Here is a 17116-nt window from a genome sequence, read left to right as displayed (position 1 = left end):
AATTCAGTGGGGGTAGGGTGATGGTTTGTTTAGTTCATCTAGTTAAAAAAGCCAGATAAGGAGGAGGAGGCCGCGTTCATAGGTTGGAATATTTGTGCTCTCCCTGTGCTCTCCCTGTTGACACCACCAGAGCCTTGAAAACTAGTTGCCCTCAAAACAACTGTTAAGAAATGTTCTTGGTATTACGAATCCCGTGGCCACTGTACCAATAGGAGTCCCGCCAAGTAAATAAGTCACCCACGCCTTTTGTTCCCACTGTAACCCTTTACTAGGCGCACAAGCAGGCGAAGGGTGCAGCCATTGCCAGGCTTGGCGGACCAGGCGCGACGGGCGGACATCCCCCGCGCCCCACGCGCGCAGCCAAGGGCGGCTCCGGCCGGGCGGTGCGGGTCTAGGCGCGCCCGGCCGCTCCTCCCTCTGCGCGCTCTCTGGGCGGAGCCGGGCGGCGGCCGCGCTGATCCCTGAGTGCTGCCGGGCGGCTCGGACGCCGGCCGTCTTCCTGCCGCGGAGCCCAGAGCGCGGCCGCGATGAGCTGGCAGCTGCTGCTCTGGCTGCTGGTGCTGTGCGCGCTGCTCGCGGTCGTGGTGCAGCTGGTGCGCTTCCTGCGGGCCGATGGCGACCTGACCCTGCTGTGGGCCGAGTGGCAGGGGCGACGCCCAGGTGAGAGGACCCGGAGCCGCCCCTCCCGCCGGAGTGGGAGGCCGGGCGCCGTGCGGCCGAGTTTCCGCTGCCCCCCGCGTCCCTCCGGGTGGCGTGGAGCTTCCGGGCAGCGAGGCTGCGCCTTTGCCCGGGGCTGCGGGTGCGGGAGGAAGAGGCCGGGGCCCAGGAGGCTATTCTGCCCGTTTGTCTCCTGTCCTGATCGGCACTGACTTGTCGGGTTGCCAAAGTAAGAGAGCACTGGAATCGGCCGGGCGCCCTCGGCACTCCGAATTCTTAACCCACTCCCGGGGATTCGCATGCAGCGTCGGAGCAGGATACTTGGAGAAACAGTGCGTGTCCCCTTGCGTTTGTAAGGGAGTCTCCTTTTAGGGACTGGAGTTCGGTTTTTCTACTTCCTGAAGTTGTTTATCCTCGACTTCTCACTCTCCTGGAGTTTTGAAATTAAATTTGAGATAATTTGCAGTTACCCACCTACTTACTCATTGGGATAGAAGTAGAACCCTAGAAAGAACTGGATTGGCGTTTTGCCCGGAGCAAGAGCATTATTGGCATATTAAGGAGCATTCCGCCCATGTCACTTTTATCTGTGCCCCGCTTAAGGTTTTCTAAACGCATTCTCTGTGCTGAGCAGAGTGCTGGGCCCTTTGCACACATGACCTTTAACTTGTACAGCGACTCTTACAAAGTTTTTAATCTTATTTTCCAGATAGGGAAACTAATGTTCAGAGAAACTCAGTGACCTGCCCAAAGCTAGGCTTTGGATCCACAGGGGCTGCGGGGAAGTGGGCTTTCCCTGGACCAAGTGTCCTGTATGAAAAGGGCCAAATCACGTGACGAGGTTTGCTTGGAAGTGATAGCTAGTATGCTTTCAAAGCCGGGTGGGGAGGGAAGGGGAGCGATATCGCCTCCAAGGGCGGGAAAATTGGTTCTTGGGGACCAAAAAAAATCTTAGATGCTACAGTGTTTTGTGTCCCTCCAAAGCTCAACCCTACCTGACAAAGTCTTATTCCTTAGTGTTTCATTTCTCTCCTTGGTTCCCCCCCCCCCCCCAAAGCCCCAGTAGATAGTTGTATGTCATAGTTGCACATCCTTCTAGCAGTATGTGGGACGTGGCCTGAGCATGGCCAGAGAAGCGGTGCATTGGTGCACACCCAGATCCGAACCTGGGCCGCCAGCAGTGGAGCATGCGCACTTAACCCTTAAGCCATGGAGCCGGCCCTCTCCTTGGTTTTTTTGTGTATAACGTATGCAGCGCTGACATCATTGAGTTCGTAGAAAATACACCTCACACAAGCGAGGTCAGTGCTACAAAACGATGGTAAATGGATGGCTGTGACTAGCAGATTTTCTCTTAATCATTTGCTTCCATCTCAACAGATTTAATGCACCAGCCTATTGGCTGCTTTGTGGATGTTTGTGTTTGATCCTTAGTGCTTTTGTGTTAACTTGGACTTTGAGAATTACATAAAAATAGTTTATATTTTATTATGTAATTCTACAAAAGTTATTTAACCCATTAATTATATCATGTGCTGAAAAGGAAAAATATTGACAATATCTAACAGCTAAAGTAAAAGTTATTTTCACATATCAAGCAAAAGTTAAAAGTTGAGGTGACTAAAAATTTTTAAGAAATTCATTTAATTTTTTTAATGTTTTACTTTTGCTGGAAAATAACAGTTTTGAAGGATTTTTAAAAACATTTAATTACATTGCTATTATTATGTAGTCGTTACGTAATTTGCTAATTTGCACATGTAATTTGATACATTACAATTTAAGAAAATACATTACATTAAGTTATTCAGCAAATACAGTTATAAAGTTAAATGTTAATAGCTTTTAATTTTTAATTTAACTTAATTTTTAAATTTAGCCATTCTTAAACCTGCATTGACTGAAGAGTAAACTTTATAGAACTCCTTTTATGTTTAAAGCACACATATATGTACAATATATAAACAAATATACAGTATATCTGTGGAATTAAAATTTCATGGGGGAGTTATTAGGGAAAATATGACTAAAAAGACTCCCGGGAGCTGGAAGTGGAGATGAGGGCAATAATGAAAAATAGTGAAAGGAACATGGAGATAGACTCACGTTCCCAAAAGAGCTCAGACTGGAAAGATGGGCAGGCTCTGTTAAGGTAAAAAAAAAAATTCTTGTCTTTTCTATAAGTTTTATTATTTATGTCACTTTAAAAAATAGACAGTATACTCACATGGTACAAAATTTAAAAATACAAAAGGCTATATGGTGAAAAGTAAAGCTCTCTCCCACCCTTGTCCCCCAGCCATCCAGTGGGCCTCTCTGGAGGCAACCACCATTTCCCACCTTTTATGTATCCTTCTAGAGAAATTCTCTGTGTTTCTAAGCATATGTCTCACATGGTGAAATTTAAGGGTGACTAATTTTAGATATTGCATGTAGATCCAGAAAAATCCATGACACAAGTCCAGAGTAGGAAAAGTCTCAGTAGCCCACATGTGAGGAAAACTCAGGTTTTGGTTGACTACTGTCAAGCAAATGTAACCTCAATGTGAGTCAACTGTGAAGTGACTGCCAGAAAAGATGAGGCAAGCCTGGGAGACCTTTGGTGTCTGAAGCAACAGACTGCAAACAACAACAGATGTCTTCTGAATACCTGCTTGTGTGTGTTAGCTCTGTGCTAGGCGCTGGGGACACAGCGGTGACTGAGCTGGCCCCTGTCTGGACCCTCACAGAGCCTACCTTCTGGGGACAAGGGAAGCGATTTAGTCATCTCATGCTGAACTGTCCAGACCCCATGGGATACCCGTCCTGGGTCCTGTGCTGGCCAGCTCCCTTCAGGAGGAGCATTGACCAGCTGGAGCTTGTGCAGAGGGTGTGAGCAGGAGTGAGGAAACCTGACCACATTTTATCTGAGGGAAGGGAGCAGAAACTGGAGGTGTTTATTTAGCCTTAGAGACTTAGAGGGGACATCACGGCTGTCTTCAAATACACGAGGGATTGTCACGTGCAAGACAGGCTTGATTGATTCTTTCTGCTTCCCCAGGGCAGAACTGCTGCTGACTGCTGCAGGTCGGTGGAAGTTAAAGGTTATCACGTCAGTATAAGAAAGGATCCTTGAACCCCTGGAATGATTAGACTTGTCCAAAAAAGGAGTGGGTGCTTTGGAGCTAACTAACTTCCTCATCCTGTGAGCAAATTAAGTAGAGACTAGTCAACAGCCTGAGCAGAGAATTCTGAAACTGGGTTGAACTGTGAGTTTCCTTTCAACTCTGAGAATCTGCTTTCAGAGGCTCTTTAAGGGAGGCCATTATGTGTGCCAGATTCTGTGGAATTGGTAACAAAAGTTGGTGCTAAATAAAAAAGTCTTCTTCTCTAGAGTGGGAGGAAGGGTGTCAGAACGGCAGGTGCACTAAGATAAACACGAGCCTGGGGGTTTTCATCGTTGGATTTCAATAATATTTGCACATCGGTGTAAAAATGAAGACATCTTTTGTTAGTTCTAGTTAGTAGATAGTTAGAAACAAACTCTCTTCACCCTGGGGTCTGAGTATTGCAGAACTGTGGAACAAAGAGTGGTCAGTGAATGAATAAATGACTGAATATACATTCTGTTCTTCCCGATACAGTCCTTCAGGAAGGTTGCTCACTTGTGCCTTTCCAAAGTGCATCATATGATAGGAAAGCAGTGTAGCCCAGACAGTATTTGGGATGTTTCCATCCTTAGTTCAGATATTTACATGAAACTCTTTCATGAGGACAAGCTGCATTTTCTTGAATGGCTAAGAAACAACTGGGCTTTAAAATATTGATCATATTAAAATGTGGGCCCCATAAGCTAGTGGTCAGAGTGTGGGCTTTGAAGCTAGCTCTACCTGGGCTCCTATCCCAGCTCTGCCAGGTTCTTGGGAGTTTATTCACAGTCATTTATGGGTCTTTTCTATATTCCAGTCTCTGTGCTGAGCACTGAGGACAGCAGTGAACAGGCAGACAGGCTCCCAGCCTTCGGGGAGTTTACAGTCTAGTGGGGTAAATTAATCTCTGTAAGCCTCAGTTTCCTCTTTTATAAAACTGAGATAATTCCTATTTCATAAGGTTCTTGTGAAGGTTTTAGTGAGGTAATGTGTTTAAGCACAGAGGAAGCAATGAAAAAATGTTCAGCCATCCTAGTTAGTAACCCCATTGCCCCTGGCTGGAGAAATTAGAATACATCAGTTATTGAGTGAGTGTGTTTTGCTGCAGAAAAGTCCATTTGTTAAACAATTTTAGCAACACTTGTAGTTGACATTTTATTAAGCACTGAGTATGTGTCAGGCGCTGCTAATGGTTTACGTGTTTTAACTTGTTTCTCTCAACAATCCTGTGAAGGAGGTTTTGCTATGAAGCCCATTTTCCAGTTATGGAAAGTGAAGGCACCGAGTTCTCACACGGGAGCACTGCACCGCTATGTCTGTTGGCGCCAGGATCTGAATCCTGGTCTCCGGAGCTCCCACTGTTAATGCCACAGTTAGATTTTAGAATTGTTTCATAAAACAGTAAACTAGTTTCCTGGTTTTAACTTTTCTGATCTAAAATCAGAAATGTATATGTTAAGTGATACCTTGTTTGCTATTTTTGATAAATAATACATATTTTAATAAACAAGGCGCACACGAACCTTGCACCACAGCGACTCTACGCATTCAGATAAAGAGTGGCTATCATGTCCCGCAGTGCAAACAAGTTCTTCATTGGACAAAAGAAGAATAAGCCACATGCCACTGCTTTATTACAGTAACGTTTTTACAGTCTTGAACAAGAACGTAGTTGGGCAAGCAGAGTACAACATTTCCTTTCTGCCATATGCGTTCCATCTGGGGTGAACTACTCGATTCTCCTAGGATGAAAGCTCAGGCATTTGGGGAGCACTTTTACAAAATGACCTTTAGTTGGTAGGCGTCAGATGGGAGTGGCAAATGGGAAAAACATGACTTTAAAAATCCAGGATGATTTCACCATTGTGTAGATAGAGTAGAACTTGGTGTATTCAGATTCGTTGTCAATACCTCCATTGCAAGAAATTAGAATAATAGCACTGAAAACTGGATGGAACCTTTAGTGGTCATCTTATCTGAATCCCTCATTGTATGGATAAGGAAAGTGAGAAAGTGAGTCCAGGCAGATTTTCTATTCATTTAGCCTCACTTTTCTCGATTAAATACACAGATAAAGAGAGACTTGGAGTCAGACCATGGAGTTATAAGACTTGCCTTGAAGTCAAGTCTGGAAAACTCACCCAAGAGTCTGGCATGCACAAAGTAATGTGTTGATAACTGTCACTAATATGATTTGTATTCATGCTTTTTTGTTTTATTAGGTAGGAGGTGTTTTCTTAGGATATTTAATTTTTAAAAAATTTTAAATCACTTCATTTAAGTATGGTTGTCATATAAAAAACTGTACATATTTAATGTATACTACTCGATGACTTTGGGGATAAGTATACACCTGTGAGACCATCACCACAATCAAGGCCGTAAACATAAGATATTTAAATTTTTAAGTTCTGCACATTATGTCTTCATATTTGGTGATATGGTTTCAAACTTCTTTTTTTTGGCTAATCTTTGATTCATGCATGTCACTCATAGCTTATTTTCTGTCCTCAATCCCCACTCCTTTTTCAACAGAATGGGAGCTGACTGATATGGTGGTGTGGGTGACGGGAGCATCAAGTGGGATTGGTGAGGAGCTGGCTTACCAGCTGTCTAAACTGGGAGTTTCTCTTGTGCTGTCGGCCAGAAGAGTGCAGGAGCTGGAGAGGGTGAAGAGAAGATGCCTCGGTGAGTAAACCTGAAATAGTGGCGGTGCTTCCTAGGAAAGGGTGGGATTTTCCTGGGCAGTGCACTATGGCTCCAAATCTCCAAGTGCTTTGACCCAAATCCTCTTCCTTTTCTCATCTCTTAATTAGCTGCCCTTCCCTTTTTCTTCTCTTTTTCTGCCACGTTTCTATTTTGGCACTGACACTTGGCTTTAGGGAGTGACCACCGGTTCTCTCAAACGTGGCTGGATTTTTAGTGACGAAATGAATGTCTTATATTTCTGTCTTAGAGAAAGAACAGTTTGGTTCTTTTTTTTTTTGTGAGGAAGATCAGCCCTGAGCTAACATCCACGCTAATCCTCCTCTTTTTGCTGAGGAAGACCGGCTCTGAGCTAACATCTATTGCCAATCTTCCTCCTTTTTTTTTTTCCCCAAAGCCCCAGTAGATAGTTGTATGTCATAGCTGCACATCCTTCTAGTTGCTGTATGTGGGACGCGGCCTCAGCATGGCCGGAGAAGTGGTGCGTCGGGGCACGCCCGGGATCTGAACCCGGGCCGCCAGTAGCCGAGCGCGTGCACTTAACCGCTAAGCCATGGGGCCGGCCCCTGTAGTTTGGTTCTTATGTATGATATACATGTATGTAACCACAGAAATTTAATTAGAAAGGATCCTTACTCATTTGCTAAAATGTCAGATATTAAAGTCGTATGGGATGGTACAAGATTTTTGTTATAAAGGATGAAAGAACAGGAATGGAATTAAATTTAAAAAATGCAATTTGAGATAATATCTTTCATATTCATATAAAGGGCAACAATGTTAAGTTTTTGTTTGGGTTTTGGTGTGGTTATGTGCACATTGAAAGCAGCCTCTGGTAATGAAGTTATTATTTCTCATGGTCATTTCGTATCTAAATTGAGATAATTTTGAATTTTTCAGCAGACCATTTTTTTGGTCATCTACCTATCATTCTTTAAGAATCTTTCTTTCACTTTGCTGATGGAACTAACCAACTAGAAATGAGAGTTAGTTGCCAAAGCCACCAGGCCTCTTTCACAACATTGCTTTCAAAGACCTCTTGTGTTTTTGCACTGGGCTGCTTCTTATGGTAGCTGCTCCTCCGCTATTGAAACTTGCAAGTCCTGCCCTGGCAGAGATGAACCATATCAGCACTTCTTATTTGGAGTGCTGATTTCCTTTTATCTTTCCTTTTATCTAATTTCCTTTTATCTTTCAGATCATTGGTGCAAACTTTTCTGTTTCTTTCAAAACAGTTAATGTTTCAAAATTTACTCCTTTGCCCATGAAGCCTTTATACCTCTTATATTTTCTCTACTTGCTTGTTTTTCTTGCTGGTATTAGTTGTTGTATTTCAAGGTTACAGTCTAAGAAAATTAGTTTAAATTGTTCTTTTGATGAACAGAAATAAAAAGTGTCATTACAGCCCAATGTATTTCTTGGTTGGGAATTTCAGGATTGTGTCCTTTTCCTTGTTTGCCTCCTGGAATCCATAACCTCTGGAAGGAAGCTTCTATGTGTTGTATGAATGGAGAACTGAGCTTCTTACTGATTTTAAACATAAATTGTTTTTGTTTTTTAATGTGTGTAAAAGAGCAACTAAACTTTGTGAACCTATCATAAAACAAATGTACCTCTGTACTTCTAAAGAAATTGCTCTAAAATTTTTTATTTTTTTTAGCTTGTAGTATAATCTTTATTTCTTCTAGAGTCTGTTCCAGTGTTAGACTGTTTATATACAAGTGAAGAGAGCCATTCTACTTCCTGCATACCCAGCCAGCTTTTTGTCCAATAAGATGTTGCCACATTACCACCAGTCTTCCTCTTGGTCACTGAGAGAAACTTCCACAGGGCCACTCAGAAATGAGCGTGTTGCCAACTCTGGTTGTAGGGTGGGTGTTAAACTTAATGAAAGTAGCAAGGAGCTTGACTGAACTATTGCATGACTTCCACACTAATTTTTAAGTGTCTTTATTTAGAGAATGGCAATTTAAAAGAAAAAGATATACTTGTTTTGCCCCTTGACCTGACTGACAGAAGTTCCCATGAAGTGGCAACCAAAGCGGTTCTCCAGGAGTTTGGTAAAGTAAGTAGCATTTTGAACTGATAAGTCTTGCTTTGAAGTAGCTGCAAGAGATTCCCATCTGTGGTGCTGTCATTGAAAGGGCATTAGGCAAATGGGTCTCTGCAGTGAGAGCAAGGCCCATGAGTTGGGCCTCTTAATCTGTGAGACTTTGGCTTTATGTAATTAGTACTTTTCATGCCTTAACAAGTACTAATTCCTTCATGTAGAAAAAAAGAAGCTAAAAATTCACTGCCTTTTATTTTTATGACACTTATTACTTTCCATAAAAAGTCACTTAAACTGGGAATTTAATTCCATAGGTAAATTCTGGTTTTTAGTTTATCTTTTTATTGCTGACTTTTGGAAATACACCATTTTGTTCCATTGATTCTTCAAATTAATAATTTACCCACCATCCCTAGGAATTCCATCAGTCCATCTACAAGTCATCCTCAAAGTTCCCGTTTTCTGATTTTATTTAACTAGATCGACATTCTGGTCAACAATGGTGGAAGATCCCAGCGTTCTTTGTTTGTGGACACCAGCCTGGATGTCTACAAGGAACTAATAGAGCTTAACTACTTAGGGACGGTGTCCTTGACAAAGTGTGTTCTGCCTCACATGATCGAGAGGAAGCAAGGAAAGATTGTCACTGTGAATAGCTTCCTGGGTATCGTATCTGCACCTCTTTGTAGTGGATATTGTGCCAGCAAACATGCTCTTCGGGTAAGGCCGCTCAAACTCAACTCTGATAGAACTGACCTAAATGTGTATATGGGGGATATAATATGGCCATCACTGTAAGAGGTCATTGGAACTGAGCAGTGATACAGGGAGACAGAAAGAGAGACCCAAGGAGATCCTTGGTAGAGGACATCCCCAGAAGACGCTGAAAAAGACTTGAGCCTCACATGCTTCTTCCTAATTCAGCAAACATGTATTGAGCACCTACACTGTGCCATGTTCTGCAGCAGATCCTGGGGATATAAGACGATAAGACATGGTCCCTGCCCTCGAGAAGTGTATGGTCTAGTCAACATGTCACCCTTCACTTTATCCTCATTTCTACAACATCATCATGGCAAATTTGGGGTCTACCCCTTGTTTCTTTCACATACACTTCAGGACGTACTTTTCTCTCCTATTTCTGTGACTTCTTTTTCCTTTTTCCTGCCCCCTGGATGATTAGCCCTGGGCTTCTAGCCTTGACTCTATTAACCCTAGTTTCATTGGAAGAAGAAAATCTAGTCAAGGCAGAGGCTAGGAGAAAAGCTTGATTTGGGTTGCATAACTTATGAGATGTGAATATTAAAAATGAATGCATTCTTTTTTGTGTGTGAGGAAGACCAGCCCTGAGCTAACATCTGATACCGATCCTCCTCTTTTTTTTTTTTTTTTGCTGAGGAAGACTGGCCCTGGGCTAACATCTGTGCCCATCTTCCTCTACGTTATATGGGACGCCACCACAGCATGGCTTCACAAGCAGTGCGTGGGTGCGTGCCCGAGATCCGAATCGGTGGACCCTGGGCTGCCGCAGCAGAGCACGCGCACTTAACCACTTGCGCCACTGGGCCGGCCCGCATGAATGAATTTTTAATGTTGACTTAAGAGTAGATATGAAGAAATGTTATTAAACTATAACATGGAATAAATTAAATCATAAGGCCAATAGGAGGAGAATGATTAAAGGAGACACATAATTTATAATTAATGCTATTGAAGGTCAGTTTAAGTAGAACGTTTCACTGTTGGAATGATTAACTGTAATGGTCAACACACTTTCATGAAAATTTGAAGCTTTGATTCCTTAGGACATCCTCTTTCTGCTGTGAAGAGCAGACAGTTGCACAGAGTGATGAAAGTTGGGCTCTGCAGCCCAACAGTTGGGCTAGTCTCAGGCAGTCAGGTAAGGGAAGGTGGCCACCCCTTCTGTTTGGCACCAAGTATCTCATAAGACATGCGGGATGCTTTCAATCAAACACAATATAAGTTGTCTGGCCTGCCTTCTAAGACTTACTGTTTTATTACTGGATTTGATCTGCTGCTACAATGTGGTGAGTTGAGACTCTAGTTAGTTATACCCGTAGCTAAACACTGAGATCAGGAGGCTGTTTTTGAAGAGCACGTTTCCTTCCCAGCAGGCTATACAGTGAACTTTGTTTCTCATTGAAAAGTTCACACACTGTACTAGAGGCGATTTCAAAGGAGAGGTTTTAGTGTCCGATGTATTGGCTTTTATGGTGTCCTCTCCCCTTTTGCTATAGAGGGGCAGAAGGTTAAGGGTATGGGAGTTCATTCATTTACGAAGCCTTTCTTCCTGTCCATCTGAGTCAGGCACTGTGTCAGTCTCTGACAGCATAAACCCTCATATGCCCTGTGTTTGTTAGGGGTGAGCATGAAGGGCTGGTAATGTTGTTGGATCATAAATGAACGTAATGAACGTACCCTGAGTTAGCTATTTAGGCTTTTCAATAGTTAACTCACCTTATAACAATGTAGTCTTGGAACATTTCCTAATTTAGGAAAAGAGATGAAGGGAAGTAGGTGTTTACTCCCTATTTGGCTTAGAAATAGCCAGTATCTTTAAGTCGAGAGGGTCTAGCTTGTATTTACAAAAGTCATTGAGTAAGCAAGCATATTACATTTTTAACTAGCCATGTAGTGTCTTACTACCCAAAAAAGATAAATGTTTGCTGAAACGAATTTTGTGTTAAAATAGTAATATAAATTTAAAAAGTTGAATTCTTCCTCTGATAGTTTCTGGTAAGTACTACTCCGTTTTTGCTCCACCTTGCCCCAGCATCGGCATGTTAGACCACTCTGAAGGATAAAAAGAAACCCAACCTCAGTGATTCTCACTGGAGAACATGCACCCCTTTTGGAGTAGGGAGATGGGGACTGGTGTGAGGACGGTGTGTCAGAATCTCCAGGGGTAGTTTTTCACCTGTCCGGTGCTTGCCTTCCATAAAAATCATTGATGACATGAGCTGCCACTATCAAAGGGGGTGAACCATTCATACCCAGAAAGAGCTGAGAATGCCTGTTCTAGATTGTCTTCAGTCTTACAGTTAAAAATGCCCAATAGGCTTGCACAGTTACATTTTCTGTCCTTTACACAAGCATTTCAGAACATATTTGATAATGTGGTGCCATTGTCCTTCATAAAAAGTTGAAGAAAAGTAATTTCATGCTAATAGTAGACATGCGATATGTGTCTGTATTTAATCTTATTTGCCTTTTTTTTTTTTTGCCTGTTAGGGTTTTTTTAATGGCCTCCGAACTGAACTTACTGCATACCCAGGTATAATAGTTTCTAACATTTGCCCAGGACCTGTGCAGTCAAATATTGTGAATAATGCCCTAAAGGAAGAAGTCACAAAGGTACAGATTTCTGGTTGGGGAATAATATGAATGCTTTAGTAGTTATATATTGGTGTTGTATCACTACACCTCAGGGTTTTCACGTTAGAACTGCTTATGAATTGTTTACAAAACTTAACTCATGGCAATAGCAAAATTTTAAAGGTTAGCTGATCGTGCTTTGGCATCCAGTTTTAATAAAAGCTAAAGAAATTGCTACTATATGCTTGTAAGTAATTCACTATTATGTGGGCTATCAATATTTTAAAAACCTAGTTTCTATTAATTCACAAATTATAGCAACATTGAAAGGTTCTGTGTGGTTGAATTTTTCTACATTAAATCTTACTAGGATTTTAAAGAGGAATTATGGTGAAGGAGTCTAGGAAAAGGCTTGTTGAGTTGTGTTAATTTAGGTTAGCCTCACCCAGGCCTATGCTTCCCTCAGTTCACAGATTAAACATTGTGATCTAGCAAATGAGTAGCAGATGTCTCATGAAGAATCCGGTATCACTCAATAATATAAAATCCCTCTAAAGACCATGAAATTTTCCTTCTCCTTTAAAATCTATTTCTACTGAGATATAACTCTGTATATGCATCCATGTAAATAGTCACAGATATAATTTATATTTTCAAATTTTCTGTGGAGGCTCTAAAGTAAAATAGAATAAGCACTCTCTTGTAGGAATCAAGGGAGTTGGAATGTGGACCTGGTTACTACTAATGATCTGTGTGAGCACAGAGGAGTTCCTACCTTTCTGGGCCTCAGTTTATTTATTCATAGAGTGGTAGTGGGTTAACTAGATTAGCATACCAGATTTCACGACCAAGAAACTCCTTTTATCTTCTTTCTCCCTTTCATCCCCATGGACTCCATGTTTTATAGAATTTCATTTGCTAAATGTGTGTGTTAATAATTTGTTTAAAAATTTTTATTACTGAAGTCATATATAATTATCAGTAAGTACATTAAGATGATGCAGTTCTGATTAAAAGCAAAGAACCTTCATCTTTTAGTTAGCCTGCAGAACTATCTGGTAAGTGTATGATTTTTGTTAGGTTTTTTGAAATATTACAAATAGCTTATAGACACCTAAATCAGATCACATTAAAGGAGTCACTCAACTAGATGACTTCTGGGTCCTTTCTAGCTTTAAAGTTCTGTAAAATACCTTGGATAAATACTCAGCATTCACTTAATTTAAAAAAAATTTTCTTAGATTGTAGGCAATGGTGGAGACCAGTCCCACAAGATGGCAACCAGTCGCTGTGTGCGGCTGATGTTAATCAGCATGGCTAATGATTTGAAAGAAGTTTGGATCGCGGATCAGCCTTTTTTGTTAATGGCATATTTGTGGCAATATATGCCAACCTGGGCCTGGTGGATTACCAACAAAGTAGGGAAGAAAAGGATTGAGAACTTTAAGAGTGGTGTGGTAAGACCAATTTATACATTTAACACATACCAATCTTAAAGGAAAGTATGAAATTTTCTAGTGTTTAAAAACTTTTCTCACTAACCCTCCATAATCTCATGATATAAATACAAAAGATCTAAAAAGTATTCTATCCCCCATGCATATCTGTTGGTTTACTATAAGTTACTACTGGTCTTGGAGAAAGAAGTTTTCTATAAGGTAAAATCAAATCAAAGATGGCCATTTTTTCTTCTGTGCTTACTATTTGACCAGTGTATGTGCCAAAATGTTCTTTCTCCACTGTTTCTCAGACACTCCTACCCATCCTACAGATCTCAGCTCTGGTGTCAGCTCCTTGGGTTGATATCTGGCCTCCCCTCCCATTTCTCCCCAGGACTAGGTGCACCTCAGCCCCCATGCTTACCTCTGTCGAAGCACTTACCATGCTGTCAAAGCAGATGCATTCTCACTGTGTGGTACTGTTTCCTTTGACCTTGTTCCAGAAGGACTCTGCACATCTGAGATGTGACTATGTCCATGACTAAGAAAATATGCTGATCACTCATCTCTCAGCATTTATTCTGACAGAAATTAAGGAATATTATGAAATATTTCTGAGAAAATTGTGACCATCAAAAGAATTTAATGTATAAACAGCACAGGAAATGTAATGAGTAAAGCCAAAAATTATAGATACGATATGCAAAGAAAGGTTATTTCTGTGGATGGTTTTTATTGTTCAAGTATTTCTTTCAACGATTACTACCTTTTCTTAGAAATAAGTTAGTAGGGATTGATATATAAAGAGAATTATAAAATGGGATCATACCATATGTATCATTACATAAACTACCACTATTTAAGCAATCCATGAATTGTTAGAGATTTAATTTGTTGTGACTTTTTGCAAGACAGTGAAAATGAATTAGTGAAAAAAGCAAAAAACAAAACAAAACAAAATGCTTAAAGAGACTTAAAGGTTATAAAACTTCCATGATGGGGGCTGGCCCAGTGGCATAGTGGTTAAGTTTGTGTGCTCCGCTTTGGCACCCTGGGATTGGCAGGTTTGGATCCTGGGTGCGGACCTATGCACCGCTTATCAAGCCATGCTGTGGCAGGCGTCCCCCATCAGAAATAGAGGAAGTTGGGCACAGATGTTAGCTCAGGGCTAGTCTTCCTCAGCAAAAAGAGGAGGATTGGCAACAGATGTTGGCTCAGGGCTAATATTCCTCACCAAAAAAAAAAAGCAAACAAAAAACTTCCGTGATGCACTAACATGTCCAGAGCTTAAAAAATCATGAAGGGGGCTATTCATTTTCTACCAACTTGTAATGTGGACCAGTTGCTTTGGGCCAAATCATTTATGAGCATTTTGGTAATGTTGGGACTTGGTAGTGTGGGAAGTTCTAAAGGTAGAGCTTCATCAAAGAGTACATCTGGGTTTTAAATTTGGAGGACAGCTGATATAGTGGTATTGTACCCAGTGATGGCTACAAGTTGAGAGGGAAAGGCCACCTTACTAGAGAGGTGACACAGCATCCTGGTTAAGAGCATGGAGCCTGGTGCCAGACTAGCTGGGTTGAAATCCCAGCTCTACCGCATACTTGTCCCATGGCCTCAGACAAGTTACTTCTGTAGAAGTCAGTCTCCCCATCTACAATATAGAGATTTGTGATGATAATAGCACCTCATCATAGGATTGTTATGGGAATTAAATGAGTTAGTTTATGGAAAGCTCTTAAAACACACCTTGGAGTGTTACACTTATTAAGTATTAGCCGTTAATGCTTGTGTTTTGATGGTAGCAGGATATTCAGCTAATAGTACAGGTCAAAGAGTTAAATAACACAGCAGAGAGAGAATGCATTCTAGAAATAATTGTCTGAGAGGTGAAGGAAGGACCAGGGGCTGGAGTTTCAGTCCCACTGTAGCAGTTGTTCTTTCAGGAATATCCGTAAGAAGGTTTTGTTTTGTTGACAGAATATCTAACTGTAACTGTAAATATGAACATTACTCAGTAAATCTAGCATTTGACTACATCTAGCCTTTTCTAAAAATGATGGCCTTCCTCTTCCTACTACCGTCTTTAATATATTGTTTATTACATGACCTTATTGCTTTACCACTTTTTTATGATAAACTGGGCATCCTTTCATATCCCGGTACCATTTCTGAGATAGAATACCTCATTCTTCACACAAAACCATAGAAACTCTTAAAAATTGTTCCTTACTTTTTTTACTCACTTCTCTCCTCCCTGCCTCTTTCCTCCGCACTGTTATTTTCTATTGTATATATCTGGCTCCTTACTGAGATTTGTTTGTAAGCATATAAGTTAAGAGAATGCCAGTATAGCTTATCAAACTAAATGTACTTGTTGATAATACTTGAATTTGTTTCTCTCCTTTAGGCTAGGAGCAGCATGTTTGGGACTTTATTTTGATGAATCTTTATTATTTTTAGGGATCAAGAACAATAGCTGCATTGAATTTTGTGTTATAATTTGTTTTTGTCTTACTGAGTGCAAATTCTTGGAAGTGGTAAATGCATATTTTCCCAAATGAATTGTCACATCTTAGGGATTATCAAGTTGCCTTGTTTTACCCTTTAAGCAATATACTAAAAGTTCACAAATCATTTTATTTTTTTGTTGCAGTAACATTCGTTTATAACATTGTATAAATTTCAGGTGTACATCATTATACTTCTATTTCTGCATACATTACATCATGTTCACCACCCAAAAACTAATTACCATCCATCACTGTACACGTGTGCCTAATCATCCCTTTCGCCCTCCTCCCTGCCCCCTTCCCCTCTGGTAACCACCAAGCCACTCTATGTGTTTGTTTTTTGTTGTTTTTTATCTTCTGAGTGAGATCATACAGTATTTGACTTTCTCCCTCTGACTCACAAATCATTTGAGAGTTATCTGTCAAATATTTCAATTCTAAATACCTATTCTTTGTATTTATTAAGGGACGTCAGTGTGGGTAATGATATGCTGCTCCAGAAGAGTAATAATAGAGATTTAAGCACTTATGAGATGGCACGAACAGATGCAAACCAACGATAGTGGAGATAGTGATGCTAAACCCATTAGAGATATATTTGTGTAGATCTAGAATTTTGGCTATGCTTTTTATTCTAATTTAAGCATTTGCCCAGATTTTATAAGGATTCTTAACAGTGAATCATAGTGATATAGCTCCTCAAAACAGAAGGAATTAATTGTCAAAAATTGGGGTAAATAAAAGGAATGGACTGATTCATGTTACTGTTACTCTGTTATAGGATGCAGATGCCTCTTATTTTAAAATCTGGAAGAGAAAACATGACTGAAGGAATACTTGCATTTTTCAAGCCACTGGAGGGAGAAATGGAAAACATGAAAACAGCGATCTTCTTAAGAACTGAAGACTAACTTGTAATTTTACTTCTTAATAGATACAACTTTCAACATGTAATAAATAACAAATAAAAGACTGCCATTAATCTTGCAATAAAGATAGTAATACATACTACATTCTTGGATAAAAGAGCATTTTAACATACTCTAGCATATATGCTTAAAATCTATTTAAGCAGAATGCTAACCAAAGAATTACAGTAATCCATTTAACATAAATGCATGGAATATTACATGAAGCAGAATGCTGAGTAATGAACAGATATAAAGAAGTATCTGAAATGGTCCTGCCTATAAGGTATTTACACTCTCTTAGAAGAGCTGACAGGTACAAATGACTGTAATTTGAAGTAGTAGGTAGGACTCATAGCAGCCATAATTGATTAAACAT

At 40.6% G+C, this 17116-nt stretch overlaps 1 protein-coding gene across 1 annotated transcript; it reads left to right on the top strand.

Annotated features, from left to right (window-relative positions):
• The first annotated feature begins 481 nt into the window (after positions 1-481).
• DHRS7 (dehydrogenase/reductase 7) lies at positions 482-16840 on the top strand. Its single transcript, XM_058567055.1, has 7 exons — positions 482-660; positions 6321-6473; positions 8450-8556; positions 9022-9261; positions 11794-11916; positions 13119-13334; positions 16611-16840. The coding sequence occupies exons 1-7, from the start codon at positions 528-530 to the stop codon at positions 16656-16658; spliced, it is 1020 nt and encodes a 339-aa protein (XP_058423038.1). The 5' UTR covers positions 482-527; the 3' UTR covers positions 16659-16840.
• Positions 16841-17116: the final 276 nt, after the last annotated feature.

Source organism: Diceros bicornis, chromosome 24 (assembly GCF_020826845.1).
Source record: "Diceros bicornis minor isolate mBicDic1 chromosome 24, mDicBic1.mat.cur, whole genome shotgun sequence".
NCBI lineage: Eukaryota > Metazoa > Chordata > Mammalia > Perissodactyla > Rhinocerotidae > Diceros > Diceros bicornis.
Note: the sequence above shows the minus strand (reverse complement) of the source record. Positions and strands in the feature narration are given on the sequence as shown.

Excerpts from the sequence above, each read along its gene's own strand:
- DHRS7 (XM_058567055.1), top strand. The coding sequence starts at position 528 with ATGAGCTGGCAGCTGCTGCTCTGGCTGCTGGTGCTGTGCGCGCTGCTC. Across the intron at positions 9,262-11,793 it reads CCAGCAAACATGCTCTTCGG|GGTTTTTTTAATGGCCTCCG; the intron begins GTAAGGCCGCTC and ends TTTGCCTGTTAG. Across the intron at positions 13,335-16,610 it reads AGAACTTTAAGAGTGGTGTG|GATGCAGATGCCTCTTATTT; the intron begins GTAAGACCAATT and ends ACTCTGTTATAG.